We start from the raw sequence: 23307 nt of genomic DNA, 5'->3' as shown, positions 1-23307 counted from the left end.
AACATGTTAATGTAATAACAAATGCTTTGAAAGGAATTTTGTGAAGAAATCTTTAACAAAACAAATACTTAAATCTATATTCTACTAACAAAATATTTAAAATAAAAATGTTTCCTTAAACAAACCTCTCTGGCTTGGAGAAGACCAATTAGTTCTTGTTCTTTTCCTTTTAATTCTTCAGCAATCTTCTCAAATTGTTTATTTTCATATAAAAGCTTTTCCTTTTCTCCCTATTTATAAACATTAACAAATCAGGAGTACCAAACCATACACATATTCAAAGTAATCAAACTGGCCAAATGGAGCTATGGAAAGATCTATGAGCTTCCCCCTGGCTAAAATTCTTTAAAAAAAGAAAATTAGTCAATATTAAGTAAATTCAAAGACTAAACATGATGACAGACAATTCAATAGACACAGCCCTGGAACACAATAATTAATTCTTTAGTTACAGATGATTAATTTCTCATCATTCCTTCTACTATCCAACACAGCATATATTTATGAACTCACTTTTTACTTTGTCTTCCCAAGCACAACATCACAACAATTTTATAAAAGGCCTCACAATAAAAGGTCCTATATTATTAATTATAAAAACTACTAATTGTAGTTAAGGAGTTCGAATTTTATCTATAGACAATGTGGAATCATCATAAATTTTACTGTAACAATATAACATCATCATATTTGTAATTTTAAAAGATAACACTAGCAACAGTGCACAAGAAAGCTTAAGTAGGGTGAACCTAAAAACAAGAAAGCCAGTAATGAGACTACTGTGCCAAAACAAATGCAAGATGACAAGTGTTTAAATTATGTCAAGGGCTGTGGAGACAGACTGATAACAATAACCATGGTTTCACGCTTTCAAATGACTTCTATATGACCAGCCCTCACTAGATGCTTAAAATATATTTTCATTCTTTACACTACCCTATGGAAGTCAGATTTTTGTGTCTCAATTTGACAGATCAAAAAATAGAAGCAGTCTTTTAGCTTTTAGTATGTCACTATAATCTCATGCCCAAAGACCAACTCTCCCACTGAAAACTTCTATAAACTCTGGACAAAATAAATAAATACATATAAATGTGTGTGTGTGTGTGTAGATGGCAAGGGAGAAAGAGAGGGAAAGAAGGAGGGAGGGGGAGAGAGAGAGAGAGACAGAGAGATAACCTAAGGATTTTAACAAGTGAAAAAAGAAAAATTAACACAAGTGGCTGAAGCGGAGTGAGTTTGTCAGTTTTTGGTAGCTTTGTCCCAATGGTGAAATGTCACTGCTAAGCAGTGTGGTATAGGCAGCTTAAACTACAATAGAAATCCCACCATCTCTCTTGCTAGAGGAACCTGGTAGAACCAGGGAAAGGAGCCCTGGGAACCATGACCAGCTGCCAGAATATAAAGGAGAAATCATACAGAACAAAGAACCACCGAAAGTAATCTCCTGATTCCATGTATGAATACTACACAGATTTAAAAACAACCCATGAAGCATACATTCATATACAGAGTCAAAAGAAGTACACCAAAGGCTTAGAGAATTAAGATTTGAAGCACCATTCATAGAAGGTGAGATAAAGTTTATTTTTGAATCTAGCAAAAATAAAGATAGATAAAACAAAAACATTTACATTATTCAGAAGAATATAATAGAATCTACATAATATCGCCTTCACAATATCCTGAATATAATCCAAAATTATTCAACATACAAAGAACTGGTAAAATGTCAACATTCTCAAGGGAAAAGGCAACAAATATATACTAACCCCAGTATAATCAAGATGTGAGAACTTTATCAGATGAGAACTTTAATGCAGCTAATTCAAGTATGCTCAATCAGGTATAGGAAATACTCTTAAAATGAATAAAAAGATAGTACATCTAAGGAAAGAAATAGAAAATAAGAAAAATGGAAATTTTAGAACTGGTAAAAAAAATTCATTGGATGCTCATAGGAGCATAATGGAGATTACAAGGAAAGAGACAGTGAATCTGACTATCAGAACAACAGAAATGATACTCTGAAGAACAGAGAGGAAAAATACTGAAATAAAATGAATAGCACCTCAGGAACCCATGGAACAATATAAAAAGATCAAATCAATGTATAATTGTAATCTTAAAAGGAGAAGACAGCAAAAATCGGGCAGAAAAATATTTAAATGGCCAAAACTTCCCATATTTGAAGAAAGTTAAAAATTTACAGATTTATGAAGTGCAGTGAAACTCAAATATAATAATTCAATTTCACTTACATACTGCTGAAAAATCAAAGTTAAGGAGAAAATCTTGAAAGTATGTGGTCTTTCATTAGAAAACATGGAGGACCCAAGACAATAAGACATCATCTTTAAGGTGCTGAAAGAAACAAAACTGTCAACCCACAATCCTATACCTAAAAAATAAAATAAAATCCTTTCAGAATGAAGAGTAAATATATAATATATTCAAAAAGAAAAACTAAGAAAATTTGTCAGCAGCAAAACTGCACTACAAGAAATACTAAAGGAAGTTCTTCAGGCTGAAGGAGAACAATATTAGAGGTAAATGTGGATCTTCAGGAAAAAATAAAGAATATCACAACTGGTAAATATTGGAGTAAATATAAAAGATCATTTTTCCTCAAGTTATTTAAAAAAACATATGACTACTAAAGCAAAAATTATAGCTGTCTTATGAAGATGTAAATGCATGTAGGTGTAATATATATGACAACTCTGGCACAAAGGACAAAGTGGGAAAAGGACATAGTCAAAAAGTTTCAACATTCAACATGAAGTGGTACAATATTAACTCAATATAGACAAGGTAATGGATACACATTGTAATCCCTAGAATAGCTACAAAAATAAATGTAGAGAAGTATAGATAAAATACCAGTAGATACATTAAAATGGAATACCAAAAAATATTCAAATAACCCAAAAGAAGGCAGAGAGTTTAAAAGAGGAACAAAATGAAAGGAGCAAACAGAAAACAACTTTTAAATGGTAAATCTAATCTAGCCACATCAACACTTAAACAGCAATTTTTAAAGGTATCTATGGCCTAAATTCTCCAATTAGCAGTGATTGTCGAAGGGCATAAAGAAGGAAGACCCAATTACATGCAGGCTACATATAAGCACATATGTACAAATATAAAGTCAAATGTAGGTTAAAGATACACCATGCAAACAACAAGCATAAGAAACATGGAGTGGCTATAATAATATGTTAAAATAGACTTTAAAACAAAAAAGTATTATCAGAAATAGAGGGCATTTAATTATAATCAAATGGTCAATTCATCAAGAAGATATGGCAGTTATATACAAATGTGAAATTTATAGCAGAAGTTCAAAACACATGAAGCAATCACTGATAGAATTAAAGAGATAAACAATTCCAAAATTGTACTAGTTTTAACACTCTTCTCTCAATAAATAATAGAATTAGACCCAAAAATTCAATTAAAAACATATATTTGTACAACACCATCAGCCAACTGAACCTATTTGACAATTATAGAACACTCTACCTAACAATAGCAGAATACATATTATTTTCAGTGCACATGGAACATTCACTAAGATATATCATATCCTGATATATAAAACAAACCTTAATAAATTTTTTTTAAAGTACATTCTCTGACCATAACAAAGTTAAACTAGGAAAGAATAACAAAAAATAACAGGAAATTCTCCAAATACATGGAAATTAAACAACAAACTTCTACATGGGATCAAAGGAAAATCCTCAAGAGAAATTTAAAAATATTTTAACCTAAATGAGAATACAACATATAAAAATTTGTGAAATACAGCTGAAAAGGTGACTAGAGGAAATTTATAGCATGCAAATGCTTACAGAAAAGAAAGATCTCAAAACAATCTAAACTTCCACCTTAGGAATCTAGAAAGAGAGTAAAATAAACTCAAAGCAGCAGAAGAAAGGAAATAATAAAGACATGAGCAGAAAACAATGAGATTGAAAACAGAAAAACAATAGAAAGAATCAATGAAATATAAACTAATTATTTGAAAAGATCTATAAAATTAAGAAACCTCTATCAAGACTAACAAAAAAGGGGCCGGGCACGGTGGCTCACACTTGTAATCCCAGCTCTTTGGGAGGTCAAGGCGGGTGCATCACTTGAGGTCAGGAGTTCAAGATCAGCCTGGCCAATATGGTGAAATCCCACCTCTACTAAAAATACAAAAAATTAGTACGGTGTGGTGGTGCATGCCTGTAATCCCAGCTACTCAGGAGGCTGAAGCAGGAGAATCACTTGAACCCAGGAGGTGTAGGCTGCAGTGAGCCTAGATCATGCCACTGCACTCCAACCTGGGCGACAGAACAAGACTCTATCTCCAAAAAAAAAAAAAAAGACAAAAAAGAGAAATGACACAACACCCAATATCAGTAACAAAAAGAAGGTAATCCTGCAGACCGTACAAATATTAAAAAGGATAACAGGAAAAGCTACAAAAAATTCTATGTACAGAAATTTGACAACTTGGGTGAAATGGACTAATTCCTTTAAAACCAAAAACTACCAAAATCATTCAAGATTAAACAGGTAACCTGCATAGTTCTATAACAATAAAGAAAAATAAATCCATACTGAAGACCTTGCCAAAAAGAAATCTCCAGGCCCAAGTGGTTTCACTAGAGAATTCTACTAAACACTTAAAGAAGAAATTATAACAATTCTACACAGTCTCTTCCAGAAAACAGAAAGAAACAAAAGCTTCTATGGAGCCTAAAACAACTCTATTTTGGAAGCTAATCTACCACGTTGGCTTCTGCTTAACACCTGTTCCAGAAAGGCCTCTAAGATTTCCAGTTTATCTATTGTTCCTTGTGTACAAGAAGGTACTTCCAGTAAATTCTGCCCTTAGGGCATATTCCTAGTATTGCCTCTGATGCACGTGTGCCCCTCCTCTAAGGTATATAATCCTTGGGTCTGGGGGATAATGATGCAGGGGTTCATCATCTTGTCTTGCCCCCACTTGAGACACACATGGCTTCTATTTGTAAGTCCCTATTAAACTTTTCCAATAAACTGGATTTGTAAGCTTCTTTCTTCAGCCTCTAAGCTTCTTTGAACTTTGGGAGTTTGCAAAGACCTGCCTCTGTGAAACAGCTTCTCAGTTCATTTTATAAAGCCAGCATTACTTTGTCTCCAAAACCAGACATAGAGAGCAAAACAAAAGATATCTATAGACCAATATATCTTATGAACTCAAATATAAGAATCCTCGGCAAAATATTAACAAATAAAATTCAGTAATATAGAAAAAAGTACAATACTCAACACCAAATGGGGTTTATCCTGGAAATGCAAGGCTCATTCAATATTGGTAAATAAATGTCTACACCACATTAATGGTCTGAAGAAGAAAAACCACATGATCATATAAACTGACACAGAAAAAGCATTTGACACAATTCAACATCAATTCATAATAAAAACTTTCAGTGAACTAGAAATACAAGGGAACTTTCTACAAAAAACCTGCAAGTAACATCATAACTTAATGGTAAAACACTGAATGTTTTTCTCTTAAGATCAGGATATCAAAGATTTACAAGCTCACCACTGTTATTCAGCATACTGGAAGTCTGAGCCCAAGCAATAAGGCAAGGAAAAGAAATCAAATGCCTATTTGGTAGTTATTTAAAATACCTGCAAAAAGAGAAATACTTAGGTATAAACCTAATATAACATTTACAGTACTGTATGCTGAAAACTGCAAAATGCTAATGAAATAAATTATTATAAAGAAAATCTATATAAATAGAAACAGATACTATGTTCATGTACTCAACATACTAATGACGTCAGTTCAACCCAAATTAATCTATATATTTCACACGATTCCAACAACAATTTCAGCGAGTGTTTTTTAAGGTATAGAAAAGCTAATTCTAGGCTGGGTGTGGTGGCTCAGGCCTGTAATCCCAGCACTTTGGGAGGCCAAGGCAGGCAGATCACGAGGTCAGGAAATAGAGACCATCCTGGCTAACACAGTGAAACCCCATCTCTACTACAAATACAAAAAATTAGCCGGGCGTAGTAGTGGGTGCCTGTAGTCCCAGCTGCTCGGGAGGCTGAGGCAGGAGAATGGCATGAACCCAGGAGGCGGAGCTTGCAGTCAGCTGAGATCATGCCACTACACTCCAGCCTGGGCAACAGAGTGAGAATCCATCTCAAAAAAAAAAAAAGAAAAAAAGAAAAGCTAATTCTAAAATTTATATGGAAACGTAAAGGAACTAGAATAGTTAAAACAATTTTGAAAATGAACAATAACGTTGGAGGAATCACATTACCCAATTCTAAGACTTAGTATTAAATCTACAGTAATCAAGACACTGCAATATTGGCAAATGAATAGACAAATACACCAAGACAATATAAGAGAGCCCAGAAATAGACCCATGCAAACACGGCCAGTTGATTTTTTTAATAAATGTGCAAAAGCAATTCAATGGAGAAAGGAGAGTATTTTTAACAAGTGGTAATGTCATCCTACATCACTTTTTCTTACTACTACTACCACCTCCCAGAGGAAGCCACCATCATCTCTCCTCTGGCTACTGTGATTGTCTACTCTTAACTGTTCTACCTTAATATACTTTTCTCCTTCAGGCCAAATGTGCTTTTTGAAATGCAAACCTGATCAAGTCACTCCCTGCTAAAATTATCTAGAGTGTCCCATTCCTCTTAGGATAAATACAAAATTCCTTTGATATGATTTACAAGGCCATAAATTGTAAGTCTCCCATTCCTCTTGGGTTAAATACAAAATTTCTTTGATATGATTTACAAGGCCATGAATTGTAAGGCTCCTAACTCTCCAGCAGCATCTTTCACTTCATCATGTACTCACCATGCTCCCTCCCATGAAAAAAAATCTTAGCATGTTTCCTCTATCTGATATGCTGTATTTTTTCTCCAGAATTCAGTTCAATCCTTCCTTCTTCAAAAAAGCCTATTCTAATCTAACTACTTCAAATCCTTTTATCATAGGCCTCATCATACTATGAACTAATTCCTTAATGCCTTTGTCACCATTGTAATGTTACATTTCAATGAGTGACTGAATTTAAGTGTGACTATTTGATCACTGTCATTCCATGAAGGCAGTATATGCATCCATTTGCTCCCCACTGTATCCCCAGAGTTTTAGCATAAATAAAACTCAACAAATGTTTGTTTTTGTTTTTCAGACAGGGTCCACTCTGTTGCCCAGGCTGGAGTGCAGTGGCTTGATCTCGGCTCACTGCAACCTCCACCTCCCAGGCTCAAGCAATTCTCATGTCTCAGCCTCCCGAGTAGCTGGGATTGCAGACACACCGCCACCACGCCCAGCTAATTTTTGTATTTTTAGTAGAGACAGGGTTTTGCCATACTGTCTAGGCCAATCTCAAACTCCTGGTCTCAAGTGATCTGCTCACCTCAGCCCCCCAAAGTGCTGACATTACAGGTGTGAGCCACCATGCCCAGCTGAAAAACTCAACAAATGTTTGTTAAATGAGTAAATGAATTATTGCATTTATTCCTCACAATCACCCTATGAAATATGTACAATTATTTTCTCCGTTTCATAGATGGAAAAACTGAGGCATCAAGAGTTTAAATTGCTCTTGGTCATATAGCTAGCAAGTAAAGAGCTGCACACCAATCAAGACATTCTGATCCTGAGAATCCAGATATTAATTGGTGTTCATATATAATGAGACAGCCAAGTAAAAAGAGCACCCTGGAGAACCTCCGACCAGCCTGCTTACTGGAAGGACAGGGCAGGGCCTTAGGAAGTTCATGCCGTTTGCAGGGGGGATGAGCTTGACCCCTTCTGCTCTTATGTGGTAACCAGGAATTCAATCTGTGATACAGAAAGCCTGATAGCAGGACTGTCTTTGCTGAGCGTCCCTGTGGGCCTTTTTGTCCTTTTCACCCAATAAACCCTGCCCTACTCACCCTTCAAAGTGTCTGCAAGCCTAATCTTTCCTGATCCTGTGACAAGAACCCGGTTTTTTCCTACAACATACTGTTTGCAAAACATAAGGCTTGAGAAAGGGTTAGTGAGATGCAAACCAAAAAAAAAAAAAAAAAAACCTTTTTCTCTTTCGCTTCTAAGCCTTTTTTCCTTCGGATTTCTTCTGAGGATAAAGGAAACTGTGCCCCCACTCCTATTGCTCCTGAGATTCGGAATGTCGGCCTCAATCCAACGCAGCCTTTCCATGGCCTTTTCTTTCTTTTTTTGGTACAGATGGGCGAGCAGCAGTTCCCCGCCGCCCTCCCCTCCCTGCCAGGGCTGGGACGCATGACCCAAGGGCCCCGCGAGGCTGGCTGGCATTCCCTGCCAAGCGCCCGTGGAGTCTCCCACTATCCCAGCCAGGGAGTCCAGTTCCATCCCACAGCAATTATGCTTCTCTCCCTAGTGGAGGAAAAACTGGCATAAGAATAATAGGTTCTTCCCCCAGGCATCCTTTTCTCTTCTCCACCCTGTCAGCAGTTAACATAGCCCTGCATCTAAGCTGTCTCATCCTTTTCTCTACCTTGTCAGCAGGTAACTCTTAAATGAGTTTTTTTTTCTTTTTGGAAGACATTTTGCTGGGCCGGGAATGATGGGGATCACTATTTATATTTTCTGTAGTTTTAGTTGGGAGAAAGGATTTGTGAGGTTCGTCTTAAGCTGCAACCAATCTAGTGTGCTTTGCATGACTTTCTGTATAGTCCACAGCAAACTTTGCTGCAGGCCTCCATCTTGTTGTCCTTGAGAGCAAGACCTGTAACCACGTAGCAATGTTTTATTCTAGCCTCTGCCATTTTACAATGGTGGCCCCAGGTTCAATCCTAGCTTAGCAAATGAGTCCTTTATGGTTTCATATCTGCATAACCTTTTGCTGCTTACTGACTCTCTTCCCCTTCATGAACTGCCTTGGATTTTCCTTTCTCTAAGCCTTTAGTAAAGTTTGAAAGCCAAAAGTATTGTCAGCTTGGCCCAACCAAAGTTGGCTAATAATGGAGTTAAAAGGATTTTCTTAAGGAGCACTCAGCTTAATTAAAGTGGATATCCAAGTTATAGTTCTATTTATAAGGCCTTTATGTTTTCCTTTTATTGGACCTTGTTTTTCTGGAAAAAAAGGTTTTTTTCAGTTGACTGAATTATTTTTCTTGATTTTGCCTTGCCACTTTTAATGTACATCTGAGTGGGGAGAGACCTCTGTTATCCTCATGGAACCCTAGGAATTAAAAGTAGATAGATCCCTCTCCCCATTTGAAAAAATCTTATGACACCTGGGGTTTTCTTCTGCCTGCCTATGTAGTTACGTATGTGTGTTGTCTCTAAAAAGAGCTCTAATTAATTGGCCTAAAGGAAGATAAGTGCTTGCATCAAATATTTTTAAAAGGGAAGATAAAAGCTGTAGTACCTTTCAGTTCATATAACTTTAATCTTTGTAAAATAAAGACAGACTTAAAGATTATTGGTAAAAAGCAGATGTCATCAAAATATAAATAGGTGGACTAAATTACGCAGGTCAGATGCAAGGTTTGTTAAGTGTTTTAAGGTTATAAACTGCTTTTTGGTTTTGAGAACTGTTCAACTTGGTAAGGCATGGGGACATATGGAACTAGCCACACCCTTAATTAGGCAGGAAGGAGTCAAACCTTAGCTGCTCCTAGCACATACTCAAAACAACTTACCAGATTTTACATTGAAGTTAAAAATTGCTAAAAGTTACCACCATGACATATAATAGAGACTACTAGAAATAGATTTACATGTGAGGTGTGTAAGAACAGTAAAATGTGTTTTTAATTAAAGGTTAGAAGAGGCTACATGCAGTGGCTCATGCCTGTAATCCCAACACTTCGGGAGGCTAAGGGAGGTGGATCACTTGTGGTCAGGAGATTGAGACCAGCCTGGACAACATGGCAAAACCCCGTCTCTATGAAAAATACAAAACTTAGCCAGGCATGGTGGTGGGTGACTATAATCCCAGCTACTAGGGAGGCTTAGGCAGGAGAATTGCTTGAACCTGGGAGACAGAGGTTGCAGTGAGCTGAGATCATGCCACCACACTCCAGCCTGGGTGACAGAGCAAAATCCCATCTCAAAAAAAAAAAAAAAGGTTATAAGAAGGCATTAAAAATCTAAATTCTTGCCTAGGGTTAAAGAATTGTTTCAAAGTAGATAAAAGTTCATACAAGTGGTGGAAGGATTGTAAAAATTAATCTTGCAAAAACTCTTGTGTGTGCATATATTGACTAAATTTAAAAGGGTACTATAACTATAAGGTTTTTCTATAAATTGAGCATTAAAATAAAAGCACAAGAAGGTATTCATAAGGCACTAATCTGTTCTTTAGCAAAATTTGTAACAGGTTATAAAAGTTTCTGAATCATGATTTTGGCAAAATAAATGATTTATGTAATCTGGAATTCTATTTCATAACATTAAGTGTTTTAAACCTCTAACATATTTAACAGGCTTCCCAAAATCAAACCTCAGTTTCAAAATTGCCTTTCCTGACGCCAGACTTTTCTGATGCTTCAGAAGGGCCTCTGGAGTATCCAGAAAAGAGGTAAATAGGATTATGTGACATGTTTAGTTACATAGGATTGCCAAAATGGTGTTCAATATTCTTTAGGTTATATTTTGGTGAATAATACTAATATATGTTCCCAAATTGTATGGGATTTCTAAAATTCTAATGTCTGAGTATGCTATCAATCACAATTAAGGTTAAGTTATTGTAAACCAAGGAGATACCAAACTTCTTTGTCAATTGTGTTTCTAATTGTAACTACCCTGGGCATTTCGTTTTTCACAATTGTTGTCTTGTTTTAATTCTTTTCAAAAGATTGTTTATAATAAGCTATAGAACTTTGACAAGTGCTCTCAAATACAGGTCTGATAACTTTGAAGATATGACACAGGAATAAAGGGAAATGTACAGAATTCACAAAGAGCTAAAATGTTCATGAATATCAAGGAAAACAAGAGCTAACTGAATGAATTCAGAAAACTGAAGCAATCTTTTTGACTTTTTCTTGGCATATTGCTGATACTTGTTTTGTTTTTCAGAATAAAGGAAACATTCTGGACTATTTACAGCCTTTAATAATTGAGTAAGCTATACTCTTGTGAACAAAATTTAGAGCATGTTTGTTTCTCTCTGCCTGGTTCCTCTAGAATTTGGAAACTATCTGTGAGTATTCTTAACTTATGGCAATATAGTTCTTTGCATCAGTGCAATAAGAATCCATTTTCTTTTTCAACAGGATGCAATTAAAGAAACTGGTTGTTTCACCAAGTCTTTGACTGGAAGGGTATGCTTCCCTTTAAGGAGTCAAACTTGACTCACAGAGCCAATAAAAGCCCCTTGGGAAAAAAACTGGCCTCACACCCTTGTCTGCACAGCCCCTGTACAGGGTTCCTGACCTGTGGTCAGTAAAGAATGTCACTTTCTAACAGGCCAGGAGTTCCAAGTATATCTTGGGACCTTAGGAGGAGAGGATCACCCAACTCAGAGGTATTTGAGGATAGAAACCCATGGCTGGGCTTAGCTTTAAAAGGACTTGTCTGAGATTCCTTGTGGAACACAGTACCATCAAAGTCAATCTAGAAGTCCCATGTAGAAACAGTTATTCTTCCTGTACTTTATGCAAAAAATCAGCCCAAGTTTAAGACTAAAGTCTATTTTGCAAACAACTCAGTACTGTCATGATTTGTTTCTTTAACAAAAATGAGGATTAGAGAGAGAGAAATTATGTTTCAAAACTTATCATACATTTGTCATTACATTCTAAATTCATTAGTTGTTTTTAAGTTTTTACCTACATTTTAGACTAACCCTGCTTGTTCCTATGAACCAACCAGCATTCTCCAGATGCAGTTCAGAAGGAAGAAAGGGGGATGGGTAATGTAAAAATCTGAATCAATATTCTAGCTCTGAGCAATTATCTTGCAAATCCAGACAGATGATGGGAATAAATAGGGTGCCCATCACCTGGAGGTTTCTTTTTTGGGAAAGTAAGACCAAGGGAGCTAGCCAAAGCCAAGCACAATGCACCCAAATCTTAGCAAGCATAATGATAGCCACCAGTTATCTGGGCATGTCACAAGACATCCTTTTCTCTCCCTTGTTGGAGGAAAACTCAATTCCACAGTGTTACCTTAGCACTCAGCTTACAATAAGGAGTCCATGCAACACCCCTGAGACACATTTTGGTCCCAAACTCAATTCCAAGGTTTGGGTCAAAGCACTAGGAAAGAAAACTGGATCCAGAGGCAGACAATAATGGAAATTAAAAGGCATAGTACAGGTGAGTGTGGCTGATTCCTGCCAACTAAGCCAAGCTTCTCATTTCATGGATAAAGTCTACGCTAGTATTCATGACATAAATGAGGTCTAGGGAATTCAAAGGCTACTGACAACAGGAGAGATATAGCATATGTGGGTAAGAGCTGATACTTCCATCCTCTAGGCTCCCCTGTTAACATGAGTGAAAGCCACTAAAACACCAATGGGTGGTACCCTGTCATGGCTGCCAGGACTCAGGGATGCAAGAACAGAGGAAAGAAAGAGGAATGCCTCACTTTCCCTCCCTCATATATCCCAGGCATTTGCTAGGAAGAGAAAGGAACCAGGGATGCCTGCTCTCTTTTTCTAGATGAATAACCATTCATCTTCAGTCTGCACCCCTTTCAAATGCATCCTGAATTCCTGGGACTCCTTTGGAAAGAAACCTTTTTTTTCCTTTTTCCTCCTCTCTCCTCTCTTCACTGATAGGTAATTGTGTGTCCGTACTATGGGAGACTCCCCTCAGATGCATCCTCCAAATTGGGAAGTTAATTTCTCAAATCTTAAACTGGTCTGCTTAGGATTGGGCTCAGGGGAAGGGAACCCAGAAGCCTGACATACCAGCAAAAAGGTAAAAGTTTTCCTTACTAGTCAGGCTTTTGGCCCCCCTTTCGCCATGCAAACTGGTAAAAAGCCTTGGGATTTTTGAGCTGTCCTTACTGCCCACCCCACATTTCATTTTGATACATATTTTCTAATAACCCTGTTTGTGTCTTCTCACCTTCAGGCCATCAAACTCCAAAACGGTCATGCAACTCAGACATTGGCCCCTTTTGCCAGGAATCCTTAGATACGTCTCTGAGGGAGATTTAACTGCTGTTTTCCCAAAACAGAACCCCCTGTCAGTAGGAAGCAGTTAAGAGTGGTCTTTGTCCATATCCTTATCCTTATTCTAATGGCAGTTAGATGTACTTCTTTAGAGTGGAGAATGAGACAGTCAAGTAAAAAGGTCTTCCTGGAGAACCTCCGACCAGTCTGTGCACTGGGAGAACAGGGTGGGGCCTTGGGAAGTTCGTGCCATTTGCAAGAAAGAGGAGCCTGGCCCCTTCTATTCCTGTGTGGTAACTGGGGATTCAATCTGTGAGGCAGAAAGCTTGCTAGCAGGACTCTCACTTTGCTGACGGTCCCTGTTTCCCTTCTTTCACTTTTCACCAAATAAAAACTGATCTACACACCCTTCAAAGTGTCTGCGAGCCCATCGTCTCAGCCCAAAATCTCCTTAAGCTGATAAGCAACTTCAGCAAAGTCTCAGGATACAAAATCAATGTGCAAAAATCACAAGCATTCCTATACACAAATAACAAACAGAGAGCCAAATCACGAGTGAACTCCCATTCACAATTGCTTCAAAGAGAATAAAATACCTAGGAATCCAACTTACAAGGGATGTGAAGGATCTCTTCAAGGAGAACTACAAACCACTGCTCAATGAAATAAAAGAGGACACAAATGAATGGAAGAACATTCCATGCTCATGGATAGGAAGAATCAATACCATGAAAACAGCCATACTGCCCAAGGTAATTTATAGATTCAATGCCATCCCCATCAAGCTACCAATGACTTCTTCACAGAATTGCAAAAAACTACTTTAAAGTTCATATGGAACCAAAAGACAGCCTGCATTGCCAAGACAATCCTAAGCCAAAAGGACAAAGCTGGAGGATCACGCTACCTGACTTCAAACTATACAAGGTTACAGTAACCAAAACAGCATGGTACTGGTACCAAAACAGAGATATAGACCAATGGAACAAAAGAGAGCCCTAAGAAATAATACCACACATCTACAACCATCTGATCTTTGACAAATCTGACAAAAACAAGAAATGGGGAAAGGATTCCCTATGGGAGGCGGAGCTTGCAGTGAGCTGAGATCCAGCCACAGCACTCCAGCCTGGGCGACAGAGCAAGACTCCGTCTCAACAAAAAAATTTAAAAAATAAATAAATAAAAAATAAATGTTGCTGGAAAAACTGGCTAGCCACATGTAGCTGAAACTGGATCCCTTCCTTACACCTTATACAAAATTAATTCAAGATGGATTAAAGACGTAAATGTTAGACCTAAAACCATAAAAACTCTAGAAGAAAACCTAGGCAATACTATTCAGGACATAGGCATGGGCAAGGACTTCATGTCTAAAACACCAAAAGCAATGGCAACAAAAGCCAAAATTGACAAATGGGATCTAATTAAACTAAAGAGCTTCTGCACTGCAAAAGAAACTACCATCAGAGTGAACAGGCAACCTACAGGATGGGAGAAAATTTTTGCAATCTATCCATCTGACAAAGGGCTAATATCCAGAATCTACAAAGAACTTAAACAAATTTACAAGAAAAAATCAAACAACCCCATCAAAAAGTGGACAAAGGATTCAAACAGACACTTCTCAAAAGAAGACATTTATGCAGTCAACAGACACATGAAAAAATGCTCATCATCACTGGCCATCAGAGAAATGCAAATCAAAACCACAATGAGATACCATCTCACACCAGTTAGAATGGCAATCATTAAAACATCAGGAAACAGGTGCTGGAGAGGATGTGGAGAAATAGGAACACTTTTACACTGTTGGTGGGACTGTAAACTAGTTCAACCATTTTGGAAGACCGTGTGGTGATTCCTCAAGGATCTAGAACTAGAAATACCATTTGTCCCAGCCATCCCATTACTGGGTATATACCTAAAGTATTATAAAGACATATGCACACATATGTTTATTGCAGCACTATTCACAATAGCAAAGACTTGGAACCAATCCAAATGTCCATCAATGATAGACTGGATTAAGAAAATGTGGCACATATACACCATGGAATACTATGCCGTCATAAAAAAGGATGAGTTCATGTCCTTTGTAGGGACATGGATGAAGCTGGAAACCATCATTCTCAGCAAACTATTGCAAGAACAGAAAACCAAACACCACATGTTCTCATTCATAGGTGGGAATTGAACAATGAGAACACTGGGACACAGGAAGGGGAACATCACACACCGGGGCCTGTCATGGGTTGGGGAGACAGTTTTACGTACTCCTTTCTAATTTGTATATATTTATTTTTCTTGCCAGAACCTCCAATACAAGGTTGAATAGGTATGGTAAGAGCAGACATTGTTCTTGACACTGCCTTTCATCAGTAAATAGGATGCTAGCTGTAGGTATTTTGTAGATGTTCTTTATCAGATTGGAGAAGTCCTCATCTATTCCTAGTTTGCTGAAAGTTTTTTTAAATCATGAATAAGTGTGAAATTCTGTCAAATGTCTTTCTGCAACTATTGAGATAATTATAGTATTTTTCTCCTTTATTACTTGATACAGTAAATTACGCTGATAGCTCAAATTTTAAACCAACTTTACATTTCTGATAAATCCCATTCCTGATAAATTGTTTGATGTAATATGGTCTTTATCATGTATTAAAATCTAGATTAGATTTACTAATACTTCATTAAGAATTTTATACTTATACTCATATTCATAGGGATATTGGTCTGTAATTTTCCTTTATTATAATATCTCTGTTAGGATTTGGTATCAAAAACCTACTTGAAAATTGTTTTCACTCTTCTATTTTTTGGAAGGGTTTGTGGAAGACTGGTATTATTTCTTCCTAAAGTGTCTGACAGAATTTACTAGTGAAATCATCCATGCAGAAGTGAATCATTATATAAAAGCCAATGCTTTAGTATTCATTCAACAAATATTTATAAAGTGTTACAAAGTGTCCCTTTCTGTACTAAGTACTAGAGTCACAAGGTAAACAAGACAAAGGCTCCTAACCCTTATTGAAGCATACATTCATTCCACTATTTATTTATTGAGCACCTACTATGTGCCAGCCACTATGCTAGGTAAGGAGTCTAAAGGGTGAATAAAGCCTTAAATAGTAATACCAAAAATAAATGTATTTCATTTGTGATAAGTGTTATAAAGGAAAAATTCAGGGTGCTATGGAAATAAGCCATACAAAGACCTAAACCTAGCCTGGAGTATCAAGAGAGGTTTCATAAAGCAGTGACATTTAAGCTAAGACCTGTATAAGCATGCATTAATAAATCTGAAAGCACTGAAAACATTATTATTAGTTGCAAACAGTTTGTCCCAGAGCAATTAAATGGAGAAAAAAAAAGTATTTTAAAATAATGCTTCCAAGGGACAGAAGAAGTAGGAGCTGCAAAATCAGGTAGAGATATGATAGGTAAACACAAAATCAATTAATCAGTCACCATAAACATTATTATTTTCTACATCAGGGGCCAGAAAACTGCAGTATGCAAGACAAATTCAAGTCTCTTTTCCTAGACCCTTAAGCTAGGAATAGTTTTTATATTTTTACAAGGTTCTTAAAAAGAGAGAAGGCAAAAAGGAGGAGAAGAAGAGAAGAGAGACCATGTATGACCCACCAACTGTAAAATATTTACTATCTAGTCCTCTATAGAAAGTTTGCTGACCCATGTTCTATACACTGCAATCAATTAAAATATAATGAAATTTTACCCTACATCTTCACTAAACATGATTCTACCTGAACATTAAACATAGGTACTGAATATATATCATACACCTTTTTCACAATTGCATCTTTATTGTTCAAAGGGTACAACGTCCAAAATTACCAAATTTACAATCAGCTACATAACATGCAAATTTGATCTTAGTGTGCTATCAACACATATTCAAATGATATAAACAGCTTGATGAAGACAGTTAACAAGGTATATAAAAATTGGTATAAAAATGCATCTTTGCTTAAAACTAAATATAATTTTTACATTTTTGCTGAAAAAAATAGTATAAAACATCTATAGTGTGAGAGTCTGTAAGTTAAGGGATTCAATATTCTTCTGAAAAGTAATTGCTATATATTAATAGGAAAGACTATACTTACCAAGACTTTTTTCAATTCTTCAAGTTCTACTTCTTTGTTATTTGTAAGCTTAGTCATCTCTTCTAAAATAAGCAAAAAAAAATGTTAAAAAGCTGGATTAAAATAATAGGAAAAGAGACAGAAAGAACAAGCATAATACTATGCAAAAGGGAAAAATCAGGAGAGATAAATGCAATTAGAGCAATGTAAAGCATAGAGGAAGCCCAAATCTAACTATGCAAAGCTAATTAAAGATAAATATTAATAGTGATGTTTCTATAAAGTCAATGCCATTGCCAAATAACCCAACATTCACAAAGCAAAATAAGCAATAAATCTATATAAAATATATTTGAAATGAGGTCAGAATGTACATTTACCTTCAACTCATCACTGTCTAAACATCTGACCTTTTAATCATCATTCCAAACTTAACAGAAGTGACTCTCTTTTTTCAAGCTAATTCTGAGCATCGTACTTTGGATTTCAACATTCCCACCTCCTCTGAGACTTTGCTCTTATACTACCAATATACACAGATTCTATGTAGAGGAATCTTTAATTTCCCCTATCTCGTCTAAACATTCTATTTGAATATAAAACAATATCTAACCTTTCTGCTCTTTCAAGCAACTATCAAATTTTTTAGTTTGTTTTGCCAACAAATTCCTATTTGTTACCTACACATCTCATTTTGAACTCCAAGTAAAACTAATGCCTATCACCATAATAATAAAATTATCATCTTAAAGATCACCAATAACCATTTTGTGATACAATTCTTAAGTCTTCATCATTGTGGAGATTTGTACTATTTGATACTATTAACTTCTCCCATTTTTTCCTCTTTGATTTTGCACTATTCATATTTCCTGTTTCCTCTCTAACTCCTGCTCTTGTTTTCTTTGCTGACAGCCTTCTTTCTTGCCATCCTAAAAAATAAGGCCCAATGTTTTTCTTTCTACACTTCCACGAGTTCAACATTATGCTAATAAATTGAAAAATCTTTCCAGCCCAAGCCTCCCGCATTTTTCAACTTTCTTATATTTTTAACCTACCCACAAAAGATGAAACCAAAAAAGAACTGCCTACAGAGTTCCCTAATATGTCCAGCTGTCAGCTAAAACTTTATTATGTCTGAAATATTGTCCTTCCTCGCTGTTAAGGGTCATTATTGATTACTGGAGATGTAATAGACTTACTGAAAATTTCTCAAACTCTGTACATTTTTAAAAACACTTGTAATAATTGTCCACAGTCTTGAAGGAAAATTAACAAAATATAAAATGTCAATATAGAATCCAAAAGAAAAACCTGACATATACATAGCTTATTTAACCAGAAAGTGTATTTCAGGTTAAAATATTTAACTTTTAAAAACTCAAAAACTGATTAAAGACAGTGGACTGAGCATGTTTCTATATGCTCTCTCACCCCAATCCCACAAAATTAAGAAAAAAGGTACAAGAAAAAATATATATAAAAGAACAACATTAACAAAATAAGAGAATATCATTAACAAACCAGAAAATTAAGGAATCATTGGAGGAAAAAAAATTCACACTAATTCAATGAAGGCTATGTGGAACAACAAGACCAAGTGACCATACCTCTCACCACAAAGCCTACCTCAGGATAAAGTAAGGATCCTAGGAATTTGGGTGGCAGACGAGGTAGTGTTCCAAATAGCTCATTATTCTTAAGCAGGATAAACATCCCCTATAGTAAAAGACAAGCCACTATGCCCACCTTTCCACACAGCAACTCCCACTCACTCCCATAATCAGAAGAATTAGATTGTAATACACAGTGGGAAAAGATGAATACTTATACATAGATGAGTCAACAATCAGGTACCAACAATTTGTGAAGAAAAGCAAAACAATGAAAAAGAAAGCTCCAAATTAAACTGTGAAAAAAACTAAAACCCAGAGAAAAAGAGTTAATAGAGTAAACAGAAACAGGTATTTAACTTAGTATAATGTTCCAACAGGATACCAGATCCCTGATATAAATTACCTAGAGCTCTTAGAAATTTAAAATTTGACAACTGAGATTTTTAAAATAGCAAAACAGACATAAAATTTAAAGATTGAATTAGCAAGGGAGAAACAAATTTAGAAAGATAGAGATGAGATAGATAGAGATAGAGATACAGATACAGATACAGATAAAGATAAAGATACAGACAGAAATAGGATAGAGATATCTCCCAATTCAGGAAAAAGAGCAAAGAGGTAGAAAACGTAAGACAAAAGTTTAAAAACCAGAGAGGCTTCAAGATGGCTGATTAGAGGCATCTGCCCACTCACCTCCTCCACAAAGAAGAACTAAATTAGTGAGTAGATAATTACACTTCAAATAGATCCTCTAAGAACACTGAAATTCAACAGAAATGTGTCAGGAAACACCTAAGGCAAGGAAGGAGAGGGAAGTGAGGCAGCCTGCTCAGGATGGGCTGGGAGCCTGGAAAGACTCCCTAATCCAGGGAAAGGGTAAGTGAGAAAGCCCCAACTATCCACAGTCCCACTGCAGACTCCTGCAATCCTAGCCATTGTAGACTCCTTTGGGCCCTGAAATTAACCTAGGTAGCTGACTAGAGATCTCACAAAGGCATTGCTCCAGAGAGGGAGTTCATGTTGAGTCCCACTCACCCTCTGAGTTCTAAGCAGCTATAGCACAGTGCCATTTTGAGAGCCCAGCCCCCAGGAGACTACATCTTACTCTGAGGCCCAACAACCCCTGCATCTCCATATCCCTGGAGCCCCACTGACATACCCCCAGCCAATACTCACTGCTGACTACTGCCACCAAGACTGAAGTGCACCCCACTGGCAGCAACCCTGCCCCCTACCAACAGCAGGACTGTCGCACATCTTCCCGTGCCCCAGGGAAAGTCTCCCCCTCCCGCAGCTGCTACTACTGGCTGCTGCTGCTGGAGCCATAGCAGAAGCCAATGGCATCAATCCCATGTCATCCCAGCAGCAGGGCCATCACACATTTGCACACACCCCAAGGACAAGCTACCTTGCTCACAGCCACAACCACTGCCACTGCCAGCTACCAGGTGAAGCCAGGGCCACTAGCAGCAACCTCATTGCTCCCAGCAGTGGAGTCACATACCCTGAGTACAGGCTCACGGACAGCTGATGCCTGGGGCTGAAGTGCACACTCCTCAGAGGCCTGCCTATAGCTGCTGCCACCTAAACAATCCCATCATCCCTGGCAGCAGGGCCATAGCACACTTGCACATACTCTTAAGGGCAGGCTCCCCCAGCTCACCACAACTGCTGCAGCACTCACCTGAGTGCTCCACCAGGGGCATAGGAATCATCCCACCCTGCCCACCAGAGCCAGCACCTATAAACACAACTAGGAAGCCTGAAGAGAGGCCCACCAGGACTATCTCTGCTCCCTCAAGTGCCTGAGTACACTGTCCAAGAGCCTAGGGGATCACACTGCCCCATCCACCACCATTAGCACCTAAGCACTCCTCCTGGGTGCCTGACGAAGGGTCAGCCAGGCCTGCCACTACCACCACAGTTGGCACTCACCCACATGCACTTGCCTGTAGGCCTGGGGACTGGCCCACACAGTCCATTGCAGCCACCGCATTGCATCACTTTTATTTCCTTCATAGCACTTATGCCAATTTATAATTAAATATTTATTTGTGATTATTTGTTTTGTATGTTTCTCCAAGAAGGGTGCAAACCTCGTGAGAACAAAGACATGTCTGTTACATTCCTCATTACGTATCCAAGGCTAAATAAGGAATAAACATCTAAGCTTTACTTTGATAGTTATTATATTATATATCTAATAATCAAAGCAGAAGCAATAGAACATACTAGGAGGGGAATCTGTTACATAACCAAATTGAAAGCAAAGATGGATCCAGATATGGAAAAATGAGTACAAGAATAAGACACATTTACAGCAATATTAGATTAAATTGAAGATGGGCAATGCATGAAGCAGCAAAAAAAAAAAAACTGTAACAAGTTAAGAAGCTGGGAAAAAACTGCCAACGATTTCCTATTGCAGTTGACTTCAACTCACTTGGTATGCAGTACTCCCACTCTTTAAATGAACAATGAAAAGATAACTGATATCTAAATAGTTTGAACTTAGACAATGAGATGCCTCTTAAATTTGCCACATAGAATAATCAGATTTGTATTTTTAAAGAAACACTCTAGCAGCAATGTAGAAAATGATCAAAAGGTGGCTATCCTAGAAACAAAAGGACTGATTCTCAAGCTACTGTAACTATAATAGCACTGGTCAAAAATGTCTGACCTAAAAGATACAAGGAGTAGGGCAGCCTATATCTGAGCAGTACACAGGTTAAAAGTGTTTTGAGGATTGAAACTGCTGAGGAAATAATGGAAGACCACTTTAACCAAGATGTAAGCCTAAGAAAATACCATCAAGGAAGAATGTAAAGTGTAGCCAGGAAACAAAGAAGAAGGAGAGCTGTTGGGGTAAGAAAAGAGATTTTAAAGAAAGGTAAAGCAAACAGAAACTTAGTTAAATATAGCAACGGATGAATAAAGATTAGGACAAATGGGGGTAATGTGAAGCACGGATTGATGATTAATCTTACAAATACAATTTTGGTACCATTATGTTCTTTATATGCATCCTGAAATTCTAAAACCAAGAAAGAGAAAATGAGGAATTGAACTGTTCTAGGTCTGTGGAAATCAAGAAAAGGAAGATATTCAAATGATAGTTAAGAGGAACTTTTAAGTTAGTTATATTTTATGAGTTAGGTGTCAAGGAACACCAGATAACCAATTAGCAGTAAAGCATAAGGGAAAGAGAATAGTACAGAATATCCTTCAAGATTTCTGGTTTTGAGACTATATTGTCACCCAAAGAAGTTCAGTACCTATGTCATTGTTTTTTTTTGTTTTGTTTTGTTTTGTTTTTTTAATTAATTTATTATTATTATACTTTAAGTTGTAGGGTACATGTGCATAACATGCAGGTTTGTTACATATGTATACTTGTGCCATGTTAGTCTGCTGCACCCATCAACTCGTCATTTACATCAGGTATAACTCCCAATCTACTTTCCTACACATGATGTTTCCTACACTCCTTCATCCTCTACAACTATCCGAAGCCTTAAAGCCTACTTTTAAATTTAAATCTACCTTTTCCATAAAGCCTTTTCCAACTATGCAGTACACATTGCTATCTTAGGCTTCCTCTTGGTATAAGTATTAACATACCTCCATCAATAAGAAATCTATAAGCATTCACCCAAAATATGTAAGTGTGTATAAAATACAAATGCATATTTATATTTACATAAATGTATAATCAATGTTATAAATGTTTATAAATATAAATTTATAAAATATAAATATGTATTATAGTATTCATTATAAAGCAAATTTAAAATATAAAAATAAATAAAAATAAAAATTCTAATATTTTCTTCCCTTTTCCTAAATGAAATTTTGCTCACCCCTTCATTTTGGACACCATTACTCTAAGGGTTTTATGTGTTTAACCTTTCTCCAACAATAATCAGAGATTTCTCAAAAGGATGGTATTTTACTTCTATACATTCCTACAACATCTAAGGCAATGCTAAAAAACATACATGGTTCTATTTCATAATTCTAGAATACTTTTTTCAAATTTGCCAAAATATATTGCTCTATTATGAGAAAATCATATAATAATACAAAATAGCAGTCACTTAATTTCAATACTAGACTGAATTATTACAAATAAATATCCATTAAAGACATTTTAAGAAACAAAATTACTCCTTAGTCTAAGACATTAAATTAAACAATTCTAAAGAAAATAACTATAGGTATACAAAAATTAACTCAATGGATTAAAGACTTAAATGTAAGACCTAAAACCATAAAAAACCTAGAAGAAAACCTAGGTAATACCATTTCGGCCATAGGCATGGGCAAGGACTTTATGACTAAAGCACCAAAAGCAATGGCAACAAAAGCCAAAATTGATAAATAGGATCTAAACTAAAGAGATTCTGCACAGCCAAAGAAACTATCATCGGAGTGAAC

The 23307-nt window shown here is 36.6% G+C and overlaps 1 protein-coding gene across 10 annotated transcripts in view; it reads right to left on the bottom strand.

The window, feature by feature from the left end:
• The window catches only part of SYCP1 (synaptonemal complex protein 1), a 120993-nt gene that overhangs the window by 62470 nt on the left and 35216 nt on the right, over positions 1 to 23307 (bottom strand). For all 10 annotated transcript variants that reach the window (XR_652292.3, XM_009216030.3, XM_009216035.2 and 7 more), the window contains 2 exons: positions 17270 to 17331; positions 126 to 230 (listed from right to left, as the gene is read on the bottom strand). Coding sequence is in view for 9 of the 10 variants with exons in the window: in XM_009216030.3 (XP_009214294.1) it covers positions 126 to 230; positions 17270 to 17331 (167 nt within the window). In the remaining variant the exon portion in view is untranslated. The remainder of the gene's footprint in view (positions 1 to 125; positions 231 to 17269; positions 17332 to 23307) is intronic.

Source organism: Papio anubis, chromosome 1 (assembly GCF_008728515.1).
Source record: "Papio anubis isolate 15944 chromosome 1, Panubis1.0, whole genome shotgun sequence".
Lineage (NCBI taxonomy): Eukaryota > Metazoa > Chordata > Mammalia > Primates > Cercopithecidae > Papio > Papio anubis.
This window is presented reverse-complemented; position numbering and strand designations above follow the sequence as displayed.